Source organism: Gavialis gangeticus, unplaced genomic scaffold (genome assembly GCF_001723915.1).
Source record: "Gavialis gangeticus isolate Ggan-Ray unplaced genomic scaffold, GavGan_comp1, whole genome shotgun sequence".
Classification (NCBI taxonomy): domain Eukaryota; kingdom Metazoa; phylum Chordata; order Crocodylia; family Gavialidae; genus Gavialis; species Gavialis gangeticus.
The window spans coordinates 58,226,667-58,242,256 of record NW_017729034.1 but is presented as its reverse complement, the minus strand read 5'-3'; the positions used below and the strand labels follow the sequence as shown (position 1 = coordinate 58,242,256).

General features: G+C 43.2%; 1 protein-coding gene across 3 annotated transcripts in view; it reads right to left on the bottom strand.

Annotated features, from left to right (window-relative positions):
- TRIM67 (tripartite motif containing 67) overlaps positions 1-15,590 on the bottom strand; it is a 61,270-nt gene that overhangs the window by 10,095 nt on the left and 35,585 nt on the right. For 2 of the 3 annotated variants that reach the window (XM_019527648.1, XM_019527649.1), the window contains exons 6-8: positions 11,497-11,642; positions 7,545-7,683; positions 5,782-6,085 (exon numbers count right to left, since the gene is read on the bottom strand). In XM_019527648.1, coding sequence (XP_019383193.1) covers positions 5,782-6,085; positions 7,545-7,683; positions 11,497-11,642 — 589 coding nt within the window. Of the gene's footprint in view, positions 1-5,781; positions 6,086-7,544; positions 7,684-11,496; positions 11,655-15,590 lie in introns of all 3 variants that reach the window. The other variant, XM_019527647.1, reaches the window with a different exon arrangement.

Genomic DNA, 15,590 nt, shown 5'->3' with positions numbered 1-15,590 from the left:
AATACAGAGGTAGGCTGAGGTAGGCAGGGCCCTAACCACTAGATTATAGTGTATGCAGGGCTGGGTGTTTCCTGAACCCTCCTGTTGAAGCTTTACTCTCCTTTGTAGAAATAATTAGATTATTCATTGGTCAGAGAGTGAAAAAGAGTCATTCAGAGTCCTCCAGAGAGTTAGATCATACTTTTGAAAGAGCCACCCTGATGCACACATAAAGTATTGCTGCAGTACAGAAAGAAAATTCCCCATGAATCACACACCGCTAGTTATGACACATCCCTCCCTGGAACCTATACAGAAAATCCTGAAACAAGTGCAACCCATACTAGAAGAAGACCCAGTTCTTAAAGAGATCTTCCCAGAACCACCCATTCTAGCCTTTGAACAAGCACTGAACTTTGCCAACCTCATCATCAGAAGCACTGTTCCAATGGCACAAAACACATCAAATGGATTCAAAACATGCTGGAACAAGAAATGTAAAACCTGCCAACATATCTCCACCACCCCCACAATTACTATGCCCCACAACAGAACCATCAACATTCCTGGATCTTACACCTACACCTCCAGAAATATAATATCTCATCCACTGCACTGAATGCCTGGATGGAAAATATGTAGGCAAAACCAAACAATACCTGTGTACCAGAATGAACACACACTGAAAATCTATCAAAGACAAAAATACCCAATTACCTGTGGATGCACATTTCTCATAAGACAACCACTCTCTCTCCAGTCTCCCAATTCTAATCCTCAAAGGGAATTTACAAAACACCTTTCGTAGCCAAGTCTATGAACTTCACTTCATAAATCTACTGGATACAAAAAATTATGGACTAAATATGGATTTATGGCACATTATAATCTATCTGCCATCCAATAACCCCAGGTAACATCTCAACATCTTACCAGCTACATTTTATCACCAGGTCAACATACCTCCTCCCCACATCCTCTTCTCTTGTCCCTTCTCCACCTACCTATCTCACACCTATTGTCTCCCATCCCCTCTGATCTTCACTGCCATGTATTTGCATTTTCACAGTCCTGCATTTTGCATATTGGCTTCTATTCCACCCAGGAGAGCACACAAACACCAGCAGACTTTCCCTATGCCTGAATGCCTGAGGAAGAGTATTTGGGTCTGAAAGCAAAGAACAATTTTTCCAACTATTTAGTTGGTCTAATAAAAGATATCACATTTACCCAAAGAACCTTGTCTGCCTATGTCCTTAGACCAACATAGCTATAACCAACACACCTGAAAGAGTCATTAAAGCACTCATCTGTAGGTAAATGCTCTGGATATTCACTGGAGCAGCGGCTGAAGCCTAGATACCTCACTTGCAAGATGCATGTCTTAGCAACCAAGCTACTGACTTGTTCTCTTGAGCCCAAAGAGTATGTAAGACTCATTGAAAAGGGCCCTTTAGCCTTACACTCTCCAGACAGGTGAGAGCTCCCATTTCAAACCCCTGCTTTGAATCAAGGAGGAAAGGGGTCTATACCCCTGTCTTCCAGACCCTCCTGAGTGTCTTACTGTTTCAACAGGGCTATGAGGTGTAAAGAGGGCACCATTATCTCGAGTTGTGAATGGCATCCATACCTCTTGTGACCCTTGCCCCCACAGTTCACTTCATTTAGTCTAAAACAAATGAGTTTAGCAGCTGCAGGGCAACCAAAAACAAGTTCTTTTCTTTCTCCTTTTTGATTTTTCAGTTCAGCCACCTAAGCAAAAGAATCAATCATTCACACAGCCCTAAGGAAGGAAGAGGAAGCTGCTGCCAAGGCAAAGGATCTCAGTACAGATATACCCCTGTTATTCCTGTTTTTCACTGTTTGAGGAACCAACCTCTTAGTCACACCAGTTAACTGGAGGGGTGGGCATGTGAAAGTTGCATGGACAGCTCCCAAGTGGTTCCTCTCTTGACTTTTGCAAGCTTCCTTTGCAGCTTTAATGAATAATCTCTTCTGTCTTCAGTGTACTTTGGCTCAAGCCTCAAATTCACCAGAGGACAGCTTTTCCTATCTGATTGTCAGTTCTTTCCTTGTTACTTCTTAACATTTGGGTTTTTTTTCTTGAATGCTTCATTCACAGGTTAGAAACCTAGTGGCCCTCAACTCATGTCATCTTCTGCTAATACAATCATTTGGAAAAACTATCAAACCTCTGCACTGATCTGATCATTATGCACACGCAAAATGCTTCTTGTTAAGCCACATTTATGGACAAAACAAAAAGGAATATTTTGGGAACAGTGGAGATTGCCTTTTATAACACAGCGCTAATGTTCAGCATTACTCTGTACATGAAGCCACTTAATCAGCAATGAACACTGAAAGGGAAACTGCAACTGTTGTTTATAATTCGTCTAGACACCTAAAAACATACCTGCTAGATGAGAACCTACTGTCTTCTATGACTAATTAGGTGGCAGTCCTTTCCCCCTCACTTACACTGACCCCAGTCCTGAAGACATGTATTTACTTGTGAGGCTCACATTAAGCATGTAAATCAGTGCTTACAGGCTCAGAACCACTAAGTGCTACTATATCTTACTCTGTGAATAACCCTGCAAGGTACTACTCCTCCAAAGTAAAGATACAGTAACGTGGCCTCTGAGAATAGTCTCTCTGCCAGCAGGGTCTATTCATCTGAGGTAAGGCCAGTTTCCTCAGGTCTGGAAGTATTGGCTTTAGAAAGTTGCAGGAAACTTTGTGGTTATTGTAAGATGAGTCCTAAAATTTCATATTTTACAATGGGTTAAGCAACCAAACTAGTCAGTATTTGTATTATAAGCTTATTTCACAATAACTTGGAACTATCTGGTTTTTATTGGTAAAGCTGATATTCTTCAGTTCCTCATTACTTGACTTCACTCAGAGTCTGGTCCAAAACCCTCTGGAATTACTGAAGATGTCTTCTGACTTCAATGGACATTGACCCAAATGGTTGAAGCAGGTTCTCAAGAAGCCTCTTGCGGCTTTTCCCTCCCCACTGTCAGTTATTTACCTGTAGCACATTTCAGACATGAGTTCTTCTTAGGGACTTTATTTTTGCCTTCTTTACAATTCAATACAGGGTTTGGAATAGTTTGCACATGTAATGGGTACATTTCCTTACCAAAAAATCTTGCCAGGGAACAGATCCATTGCAATGAACTTCAGGGGCTCTACACCCTGGGCATGGGGCACATCTGCTGTGTTTGTGCCATTTCCTGCAGTTAAACTAATGTGAACTGGTATTTACTGGCACATCTTTTGTGTTGCTGCTTCTGTGTCTCTTTTTGTTCCTGTAAGGCAGCTTCTCTGCTCTGCTATGGTTACTAAAATGCATCAGTCAGATCCCGCTGGCTTTTTAAATGTTTTAGAGCCCTGTTAGGATGCTGAGTCCATGGAAACAGAGTGCACTTTCAACTTGTGAGAGGCACTTAGCAAGAGGCACTTCCACTATGCTCTTATGTTTATTTTCAGAGCCACTCATTTCTCCAATGCCCTGACGTATTGCTATGAAGTTCTTGAAGGATGAAATGATTGCTCTTTGAGATATGGCCATCATTAGTATAGTATATGAGTCTCACAATCTTTAGTATATTTTTTAAAGGTATGATTGCTCTGTGGTGTCTTCTTATTTCCTCTAGGAAATAACAATTAAGCAGACTCTACCTCTGTGAAAGACAACTGAAGTCAATTTGTCAACAAACTGACCTTCTCGGTGGCCATAATTAAAAATATAACACCTAGCCCTGATTCCTCTAAAATGCATGGGATTTCAAGGCATAATGTGCCCTTTGCAGTAGAGATCTGTTCCAGAGAATATTTCATCAGTCTCTCCATCCTTCAGCTATTCCTGTAAAACTGTTTTATTTTCCTTTGGTGAGTGCAACAACTGACCATTTGCCATCAATGGGTGATGTTTTATTCTCTTGCTTATGTAGAATGACCAGCAAACCAAAAGGATTCCTTTGTTCGCTCTTTATGGGAGTAAAGGGCTTTTGCTAAGCTCCTCTACTACCTAGTAAAACAGACTGCCTGACTGAAAGCACACCCCAAGAACCAAATCTATAAAATAGGTTTTTAAGACAGTATTAAAAGGATATTTGCCAGCTCATATTTCTGGAAACATAAGCTCTTTCATGGAATATTCCTATAACACTGTCCCATGACTAATCAAAATGTTCAAGGGATGGAGACAAACATGTTTTAATATCATTTATCACATTTCTGTTATTGTACGCTCTATTGGGTTAGGGCTTGATCCAGAGCCCATGGCAACATGCCCAGTGACTTCAGCAGGCTTTGGCACAGACCCTTACACTTTTTCATCAATCTATAATGGACCATGAGCCAAGATGGCTTTTTAAAAATACTTTGTTGTTGTCATCAAGCATGGGGATGATAGCTAGATGGCACAGCAAGGTATGCATCTTGAGGGGGCTGTGCCTGACCTTGATGTGGCTTATGAGGCCACACCAAGGTGTGGTTTATGGGGCTTATGGTGTAACTTATGGGGCTAGCTTGCTGCTAGCTGCCCCACTGGTGGATTGGGGCAGGGGGCTGGGACCTGCCCCACCTCTGCAGCTTTTTCCAAGCCGCATGCCTTGATCACCCAACTGGGGCACAGGGGCAGTTCCCAGCCAGCTCCGGACTGGGTGGGGAACTGTCCCCATGCAGGGAGCTCCCAGCCCCTGCTTTATGATCGCAATTGCAATTGCAGAGTGGGGGCTGGGGAGCTTGTTCCCCACCCAGATTTGTGAGTGTGGAGCTGGGGGGAACAAGGTGGGGAGCCTGTTCTGCCCCCAGCTCCACACTTGCAAAGCTGGGCAGGGAACAAGCTCCCTAGCCCCCACCAGCAGGGAGATGATAAGGGTCTCCCAGCCCAAGCCCTCCAACTGCAGGGCTTAGGCTGGGAGATAAGCATCTTCCAGCAGCAGCTCCCTGGTCACAAAGCTGCTGCTGGGAGATAAGGATCTCCCATCCTGACCCCCCCCTCCAGACCATGGAACTCAGGCTGAGAGGTAAGTGTTTTCCAGCCCCTGCTCCCTGATTGTGATGGTGGATCAGGGGCTGGGAGATAAAAATCCTTATCTCCCACCCCCCACTCCCCAGTTGTGATCTTGGTATGGGGGGCCTGGAGCTCTCTGCTGCTGGGGCAGGGGAACATACTACCTGCTGGGGCTCCTGTGGCAGAGTCCAACCCAGCAGTAGATAGCTCCTAGGGGCAGGGAGCTATCTCCTACCCCCTGGTGAATGGCTGATCGGGAGCAGATTTGGCTCCTATCAGGCTTCTATATGAGCACTACAGCACTGTTACTAATGCTAAGTAAATTTGCTACTTGCATTTGCAGGTAGCAAATTTACTTGGCATTAGGGAGATTTACCATGAAGTGAGCATGTGCACGTGGAGATGCACATGCTTATTTCATAGTAAACTATGCTAATTTACTATTAATCATCTCGCGTAGACATGCTCACTGTTCATCACTGCAAGGCACTCCCATTTGTTTGCCTCCAAATTGCCCTGAGGCACTGCCAATCTCTTAGTTTAATCAGTTTTTAGCACTTGCCAATAAATATCATCATTTAAGACAAAATTCAATGGGAGTGAGTGTTTGCCCAATTGTAACTGTTCCCTGGGGCCAAAAATAATCCCAGAGAATAGAATGAACCATGACTACTGCATCCCTGCAACAGTGTAAAAGCTCTTGCATTTCAAACAGTGCTTTACTTCAGAGACAAAAAATCAAGTTAGGAGAGGAATCTGCAATCAGAGCTTACCGATTGGTGTGTGAATTGCAGTGCATAAACCAGCTCCGGTTGTTGTCCACATACATGGCCCATGCCTTGTCATCCTTCCCTAGCATCATGTCCTTGACTACATTAATTCTGGCAATTCCAAACGCTGGATCTGGATGGTTATCATACCGGTCCACATGCAGTTCCCAGTAATGTACTCCCTTGGAGAATGCTGCTGTGCCCAGAACAACACGGTCATCATAGCTACTGCAAGTGGCTGTCTGGTTATCATTGGACAAGACTATATCCCTATGGGCTGAAGAAGGGTCGAAGGTGAACCAGGCCACTGTGCAAAAAAATAAAAATAGCAGAATAAGCTGCATTAAAATAATAGCACCAAAGGGGTGGGGTGTGGGAGGGAGGGGTAAGTTTCTCCCATCCTAAATTCTCACGGCACTTCCAAGAGGAGACATTCTCCCCACATTATTGTAGATTATTGTGCAACACTGCTGTGCACAAGTATACAGTTGTATTTCATCTCAGAGGTGACTGCATCTCTTGATGGGTGAAAAGAAAGACCCCCTGTCCATAATTTACATACCGAGTAACACTTGTGAGTTGTTTTTCAATCCATTTGATTTCACATGTTACTTAAATGTAATTCATCCAGAGTGGTTTATCTGTGCCTGTCTCTTTGAACGTAAGTCCTGTGGAACACAAATGTTCTCTGATGGAGTCTTGTCCAGAAAGCAGCATCTCACTGGTGCTACACAGCTAATAGACAAATGTAATGAGGCTCTGGCTTTACGCAGAGTTTGGGGGCTCTTCAGATACAGGTGTGTTTTAGGCCCTGTCTCTAGTGGAAATTGGATCTTACTGTATTTAAGTTCATTACCAGTGGGTTTCATTGGCTTGTTTTAAAAATTCTCCAAGTATAAATAATATTTTATACTGGCTTATTTTGGCAACATGGTAGAAATAAGGAAGCCATAATACTATGTACTTCTGTATTCATTACAGCATCATTAATCAAGATAAACTTCCTGTTGTACCTATATGGATGTCAATAGTAATTATATAAGAACACAGCATGAATTACCATCCATATCTTATCAAACGTTACTGTGAAATTAGTATCAGTTGTGAAGAAAACACTGAAATAACCAGGACACAAAGAGAGGTAGAGATAGGGGAGTGGCATATTCATATTCACAGTATGTTGTGAAATTGCCTATGTGTGTTAAGGCAAATACATTTATTTTAATTAAGCCTCCACAAACAGACGCACTTCTGTTATTTCAAAACATGGAGAGTTGCTGCCAGATGAATTCACTTACACCCATGCAAAAAGTTTTGTGCCTTTATCTGAGAATCTCTGTTTGACATGTCTAACCTGTCTGACTTCTAACATATATGCAAGCATTAGAGTGTGTCAAGGGTGTACAGAGATATTAGTACAGATACCGGTGTATCAAGAGATTACATAGACTGAAGAGAAGGGAAGGGAAGGGGCTATGAAGTTTTTTATTTGTCTTCTGAAAGGATTACAAGAGCAGGAATATCTTTAACCTCCCCCACTGATGTTCTTCAGCTCTGACCTGGAGTTTCAATATGTAGCGATGACAGGGAAGAGCAGTCCCTATCCACATGCAGCCCTATCCACATGCAGTCCTTGGCCGCTCATATGAGCTTATTAAAAATCTGAATGCAAGTTAAGGCCAAGAATGCTGGTGGATTTAATGGAATGTGAACATCTGGCCACTAAAAACAGGGACTCTGTTTCCATTAACAAGAAACAAACTCACCGTCAGATGTCTGTAAAACAACTGTCTTGCTGTAAGGGCCAACTCCTGATGAATTGAAAGCTTTGACTCTTGCATTGTAGGTACTGTTGAAATGAAGGCCATCAATAGTGCATAGTGTCTCCTTGCCAACATACACTTCCTAGACATTCAGAAAGACAGGGACATAACTCACCAGCTTTTTTCAATGGAGGATCTTACAATAAGATATTTAAACATAAGTTACAAGTAAAAATTATTTGTTGCTTTGAGGGGTTTATGTTGTTATAGTAAGGGCAGCTATGTTCAGTGAAGTTCATCATGGAGAAAGAAGCCCAGGAAGATTAACTGTAATGGAGACAGAGAGGGTGAGTTTAAAAAGTGGATGTTGAAATATATCATGCTATTATTTTTGGAGGTCTGTCTCCATCCTCCTGTGAGGATTTCTGAAGCATCCTTACATAGTTTTAGAACCTATATCAAATCTGTAAGCAGTAAATACAAAGCTTTGGGATTCTAATTTATGAAGATCAGAAGAGCTTTGTAGGTCTCAGTTGGCCAAACAGCAACTAAGAGAGGGATGGGATAAATCTCTCTAAAGATCTAAGGGGTGTAAACAGCAAGGAGATGAGTAATGGGAGGAAATAAAGAAAAACAAAAATCAAAGCAGAATATAACCAAGGCCTGTCTGACAGTTATAAGTCTGTAGGGGAGTGGAATAAATTGCATTTTTAATACAAGATCTGTAGCAGTAGATGATGTCAGATACAAAAAGGATAGACTACATAACTGCTAGGACTTTTCACATTTAATTTCTATACCACTGTGAAATCCATAGTTTTACAGTAGCTAAGTCTCTAAGGAGTGTAAGGCCCTGACTCAGCAGTGCACTTATGGTAGAAAAAGATGTCACCAAATGAAGCAGAACAGCTGAGCCAGGATATATCTTAGCACTGCTGATCCGGTTCATTGGGCCAAATGCATGTCACCCATTGTCCCATCATAAATGCTGCAAGACAATGAGTGACACATTCTCCTGGGGTTTGAGAGGTCTGGTCCAGTGCACCCCATGAATTCCTTAGCAGCATCATGCCCCTCAAGCACTGGAAGCACCTGCCTGGCTTTCCCCACTTACTGAGGCATACTCTATCGATCCCAGGGGCACGTCGTGGTAAGTGAAGAAACCCTGACTTTCCCACTTATCAAAGTGCACCCTGGAAATTATAGCGCCCAAGAATTCCCAGCATGCACAGGATCGGGCCCCTTAAACTTCTGAAGCATCAGTCTGGGATGGCTAGAGAATGAAGGCAGCTCTGGGCTGCCCATGCTTTCCTGCCGCTTTCCTGCCATAAAGCAAATAGAAGTCCTCCACAACAAAGTGCCACATGTTATTACCTCATGTCATGACCACATTGTGGCATGATGAAGGGTATGGGTATCTATTTACTTCCCCTTTGTGTCACAAAGAAGAAACATGACACCTGCTTACACCCTTAGATCCAGGTTTAGTAAGGTGCCAAATCTTACAAACAGGAGTAGTCCCTTTGGAGTTAGTGAGACTTAAGCATATGCTAAATAGGAAAGGGATTACTTCTGCTTACAGTCAGGCAAGGGTGTCTGTATTTTGCTGAGTTGGGACCTGTACTGACAACACAGTAAAGAGTCTATGGAGCCCTGATATCTTTTGTATTATGATGAGAGAAACAAAGGTTCTTGTGGAACAGTTTAATTTATCTACATTTTACAAAATATATTTTGTTTTTGGTCTAAATAGTGATTTTTGGCCAGTTCTGGTGTTTTTATACCTTTGCTTACTGCCTCTGTTCACTCAGAAATAGAGCTTTTGCTGTGATGAGGACTAAAGTCTGTTTTTTAAAATCTACAGGCAAGATACTAATAAAACCTTGGAGGAAATCCAGATGATGTTATTAATGTTGACATAATTTATATCATATACATGGCAGGCATAGTTTTATAGGAATGACAGTTCCCAAGTAGCAGGCAATTTATTTTAAAACAACTCAAGTGTATGGTGGTTGTATCACAGCAATTCAGGCCAAATGTTCAATGGAAAGACTGTAACCCTGGAATCTGAAAAAAATGAGATTGATATTTTCTATTTCCAAAATCTTGAGATCATAGCAAGAATAATCCTGCAGGCCCAAGGTTTGCAAAATCTATCCAATAGAGAGACAGACCTGGACATGTCCTACTTTGGAAACTATGGCCATCCTGACTTGAAATCACATGACAAATTGTTGAGAATGTATTTTTTAAATATATTTTGTTCTAAATAATAGTTAAGGCATCTATACTATGACTGTAGGAACCCAAACACATCATTGATAATATACTGAAATCCCAGAGCATTTCAACAGGATCCCAGGCAATCAGGGGACTACTTCCTAGTTTCATTATAGTAGGACCAGATGTTCTACCTCTTCCAAAACCCAGTCAACCAGGTGGCTTTTGCAGCATACTAGAATGATACCAAATTCAGGCTATTTCAGGTGAATAAAACTGGTGAGACTAAGTTCTTGAGTCTTAGTGCCCTTGCAGAAGGCAACCTGCTAGCTGCCCATCTCTTTTATAATAAGGGGAATCCAACTGAGGCATTTCTGCTGACCTCAATTATGGCAGTATGGCATGGGCAGAGAGGTGATCCCTCAGCTGGGCCAAATTCAGGTCATTTAGGGGTTTATAACTAACCATTAAACCCTGCCTTAGGGTTTAAGCAACCAGTGCCAGCACTTGTTTCATATGCTCTCATGCCATAAGCAACTTGCTGTACTCTGCAATCAAAGGTATTAAGTCATTGCTTCACAGCACCATAACCAGGAGTGGGAGAGAGGGGGTCCCTCCCTGGGCACCAAGTTAAGAGGGGCATGGGACTTTCCTCCCATCGCTGCAGAGTTTGCTCCCCAGCAGCATGGCTACACTGGAAACTCCAGTTACTGCTGCTGTAAGAGCGACAGCTAGAGCAGGCAGAGCACATGTACTGGCAGCAGCAGCTCAGCCAGGACTGTGGAGCTCCTGGCATGGGTAAAAGTGCTACACCTCACCCTGCCCAGCCAAAAAAACCCCTGCTGAGGCCCCTCCTCCTCCCTCTCATCTCTTGGACCCCATTCCTCCTGCCCCCATTTGCCCTGTGCAGAAACTCTGCATGTTATGTCACTGTTGCTTCATGTGCAAGTGCATCACAGTAGTCTAATTCAAGGTAACAAAACCCTGAAGAGCAGCATGTCACATTCTTCAGCCAGACACAGACAGCAAGCAGCCGAATCAGTCATTTCTGTGCTATGATTTTCAATCAGCAGCTGGGTGTCTAGGAACACCCCTAAATAGGAAACTCCAATAATTAATGGTGGAAATACTGTTTTAAAGAGGATTTATCACCTCAGTCTTGCCTGGGTTCCATGTCAGCCAGCTGGCTCACACCCATCGTCAGATAAACAATTTTGAGACCCTAGGATGAAAGTCTTTTTTACCTGGAAAAGTAGAAACAGTAAAATTGCTCCAGGATTGCATGTCTTGATTTAGGTTCTTAGTTGATGCCACTGGTTGCTGGGTGCAGCTGAGAGGGAGGCTACAAAGGTGACTCAGTTTCCTGGTAGCAGGTTTGGGACTTTCCTAACCTACAGCATTGGCTGTTGTCCTAGAAGGGGCTACCTGCCAACCGGGGTTTGCAGCAGTACCCTGGTATTTCATTTTTCACCCAACAAGACCTCTGTGCCAGAGGCTGCAGAAAGGCGGCACAGAAGCAAATCACGCTAGCTGGAGAATCTTCCAAAGAAACTTTGACATGGAGGGTGGAACAGCTCATTGGCCCCATGCTACCAAAGGAAGAATGAATTAGAGGACATGCCCTCATTCTCAATATCCATGTCCTTATGATAGTTGAACAGCAAGAAAGAGCAATGCAACCCCCCTTCCCCCACCAAAAAAAATAAAAATAAAGGCTGAATGAAGTTCTCACACGGAATTGGCCACCGTCTCCATCATCAAGTTCCAAGATATAACCTTCCACGGGGTTGTGGCTAAAAGGTGGCATCCTCCAGGCCAGTGTCACACTGTTGTTGCGGGTGCAGCACTTTTCCAGTTGCAGCAGTGGGACTGGTGGCACTATAATGGGAACTGAGCACAGGTTAGTGTAGCTCTGTCCTGATCCATCATGTTGTGCTGGAAGCAAGCTGATTATCCAGCATCTCTATTCTGAAGATGGAGGCAAAGTTACTCAGGTATAATGCTGGTCAGGAAAAAAGTATTTCCCTCATGGGAAATTTCACTTTCAGTGAAAATTCAGCACAAAAACATTTTAGCAAAAAATTGAAAACACTTGTCTGAAGCCAAAATATTTAAGCCAAAACCAGAAATGATTTGCTTTGGAAATATTGCTATGGTGTCACCTGGGCATTGTAGTTTAGGTGCCTGATATTTCCATCCTTCTCTAGAGGCTGAGCTCCCTGGCTGGAATATATTACCCTATTATACATCAGGGTCTCCTTTTTCAGACCAGGGAGATAGTGCATCATTGGATGGAAGAGAAGGGACTAGAGATGGTGCAAGATAGGAGATGTAGTCTGGCTGGCAAGCCCAGCCCACTGAGAAGAGTGCACTGAACTACAACACATATGAGGCACTACGGTGATATCTTCAAGTCCAAATATGACAGTGCAAAGCACTTCAGTTTTCAAGCACTGGATGTTTTGAGGAAACTGAAAGTGGAGAAACAACTCTTCATGTAATATTTTGTTTAGTCATAAAGTCAAGTTTCTTCCAGAAGCCAACTTTGACAGAATTTTTTTGACCAGCCTTACTCAAGGCAATTATTGAGGAAAGTTACATCAGTTGAACCTTTTATGTGAATTCGTATATTCAGTTTGAAAGGGTTGCACTTAGATCATAGAGCTGAATGCTGATTTATCCATATGGAAACTACAACTGTGATACTGACAGTGTCTGTGAGAGTATTGCTTTCACTGATCAGCCCAGTAAAAATGCTGTGGTATTGATAACCAGATTGACATTCCAAAAATAAAAATAAGCAACGTGAAGTTTTCAGCCGTACTTCCTGTGATGAAGAAGCCATATATATTATTTGTTGACACTATGAGCCCAAGTGGACAATTTTATCCATCATCATGGCACCTTACAATCTCCCTTCACTGGAATTTGTAAACCCTAGGGTGAAATTCACCTCTGTGCAGAAGACCAATGCAGGGTTTACACACTATTTAAAAAACTAGAGTTAAGTGGGATGCACATGGAGCACAACCCCCGGACTGTTCTGTGAACAGGCATGACGTATATTGTTCAAACTCCATTCAGAAAATGGTGCATGCTTCTTGCATGATCCTAAGCACTTTCACCATCTCTTGACTTACCTCTTAAAAATGTCAGTGTGTTCCTTTTTACCTATTCTGCTCTGTGGCTGTATTTAATTTCCCTCAATCTGCCTTTGTAGGAGCCAATGTAGGAGCCTTGAGCTGTTCTTTTCTCTCTTCTACTTCTCACTCCAGAATAGCTGCACAGTAATTCAGTAACCCTATCCCAGATATACTGTTGGTCCAATACAAGATTTCACCCTAAGAAATCCTTACCTCTGGCATAATTTCTGGACCATCACAGTTACAACATCACTCTTACACTACCAGCAAATATTCACTTGGACCTCTCCTCCAATTGCCTGTCCAGTGCCAACCAGGGGGCACAGGAGGCTGCTGGAGCATGGTAACTACCACTCTCCACTTAATCAAGTCTGTTCTGATGTGCTGTAATTATAACGCATTGGAGCAGCCTCCCCACTCGTGTACAAGCACGCTTAGAAACTAACTGTTCAGAAATATATAAGTTTTCATAGACAACAGCCTGCTTCATCAAATGCTATGAATGACATCTGACAAACTAGACTATGGCCTACAAAAGCTTTATGCCTTTCTGAACCAGTTCATCTCTAAGGTGAATCCCCGCCATGCCTTCTGCATGACTACAGATTAACACAGCTAACTACCTCTCTCTAGTTTTAGTATGTGCTGTTAAACTGGAGGAACCCAATATTCCTCCTCTTTCCTTAGGATGCATGTAATTCCTGTTGGCTACAATGCCTATTACTCACATATTTTGAGGGGAACTATTGGGTTCCTGCTGCATTAAATGCCAGAGATGACTGCATTTCAAGATTTATAAAGTGCCTCTTATTAACCTCCCACTGACTATAAATTGTGAAGTCTATGGCCACACTGTTAGCTGGACTGCAGGGCTGCAGCATACTGCAAAGGGATAGAGAATACGCACTCACTCTCTTATATCTCATTATGCCCCTGCATATGTATATGGATTTTGGGCCAGGGATACAGGAGTGAGTTCGTGCTTCATCCCATCCACCTCTCTTGCAGGCATTTGGGGAACAGGCAGGAATGAACAGAGCCTTATCTGGTCTGGGGAAAACAGTAATTTTCTAATGGTACTATCCAGTGGCATACTGCTACACTCTAGGCACAGACACAAGTAGGGAAGGAACTGGGGCCTTTCTGCTTACCCATGTGTGGATGGAGCTGAATTACTTAGGGAAACATGGGACATTCATAGAGCTTGGAGTAATGGTACAACATTAAGAAAAGATAAACAGAAGCTAAACACTGTACCAGAAAAAAAAAAGAATGCTCTGATGTTAAATGGAAGAGCTATCCCATTGCTTGTAACACTGAAAGGCATAACAGAAAAAGCATTAAAAACTACAGTCAAAGGAACATTGCTGCATTGGCAGGGCCCCAGACCAGATTATTAATAGTTTTTTTCCAGCTTTTATTGCTGTTCTGTGATTGTACAAATGATGCATCCTTGGGGCACTAGATTAAAACTGCCTCAGTGACATCTCATGTCAAGTCAGCAGCTTCCTCACACATTATTGAACACATCTCATAGACCTTCCCACCCCCCAAGGGGAAGAGGCAGATGCTTCAATGTATTGCTTGCTTTTTGTCAAGCTGACCAGCAAGCTGTACACTGATTTTTGCCCGTAGGTTGATCCTCAGGGCATTATAAACTGCAAAAGGACAGACAGTCCACTGAGAAGTTTTGTAAACTTTAGAAAGCCTCCAGCCTGCCTACTGAAGCAGCCAGTTAGACAAGTTAATATCCTGAATCATCCCCATGGCAGACATACTACGAACAGAATTAAAAAGTGAGAAGATAAGGTCACACTCAGGCATTTTGTTCCCTCTGCTTTGACATTAACAGAGAGAAAACTAGGTATGAAGCCACTTGTTTGGAGTTTCTGGGCATGTCTATATGTGCAATTAATGTGCCTGAATTTTCTGCACTGAAAATTTAGGGGCATTCAATTGCGCCCCTACATGCATCTGACTATGCCCCCTAAAGGAGCAAATTTGCTTCTGATGGGAACAGTTCAGTCTAGGGATGCTCCTGCCTTGCTGTTCCTCCCTGCAACAGCCAGAGGGAGCTCCAGAATCTCCTGGGTGCCAGCCCTGGGCTTGCAGGGTGCATGGGGGCTGGTCCCGATCCCCATGGGACAGGGGAGAGCTGTCCCAGATGCTGGACAGCTGCCTGCCAGCCACCTGGAGATCAGGACCCATCCCAATCTCCATGTGGCTAGCAGGCAGCTGCCCAGCAGTCAGGACAGCTCTCCCAGCCATGTGGAGATCAGGATGGGTCCCGTCTCTATGTAGCTGGCAGGCAGCATCCCCCCCGAGCTGGGACAGCTCTCCCCACCCCTTGTGGCCTCCTGTTGCTGCTTCCCTGATACCAAAGACCAGCAATTTCCTCTCCATCAGAACTACACATTCTAGTATCTACAGGTACTAGAAAATGGCACATTAGACTAAACTCTTGCACAGTAATTGCTGTGCACATGTAGACAGTGATGCTCTACTGCACATTAGATTGGTCTAGTGTGTAGTAAAGTCTCTCATGTAGATATACCCTCTATCAAATAAATTCTTCTTAAAATCTCAGAGCAATGAGGAAGTAGTGGGTGAGAAGAAGAGACAAGGAGGAGATACCACAGGAAGGGGTTCTGGGGGGTGACCAGGGCAGCTACCTTTGCGGGGG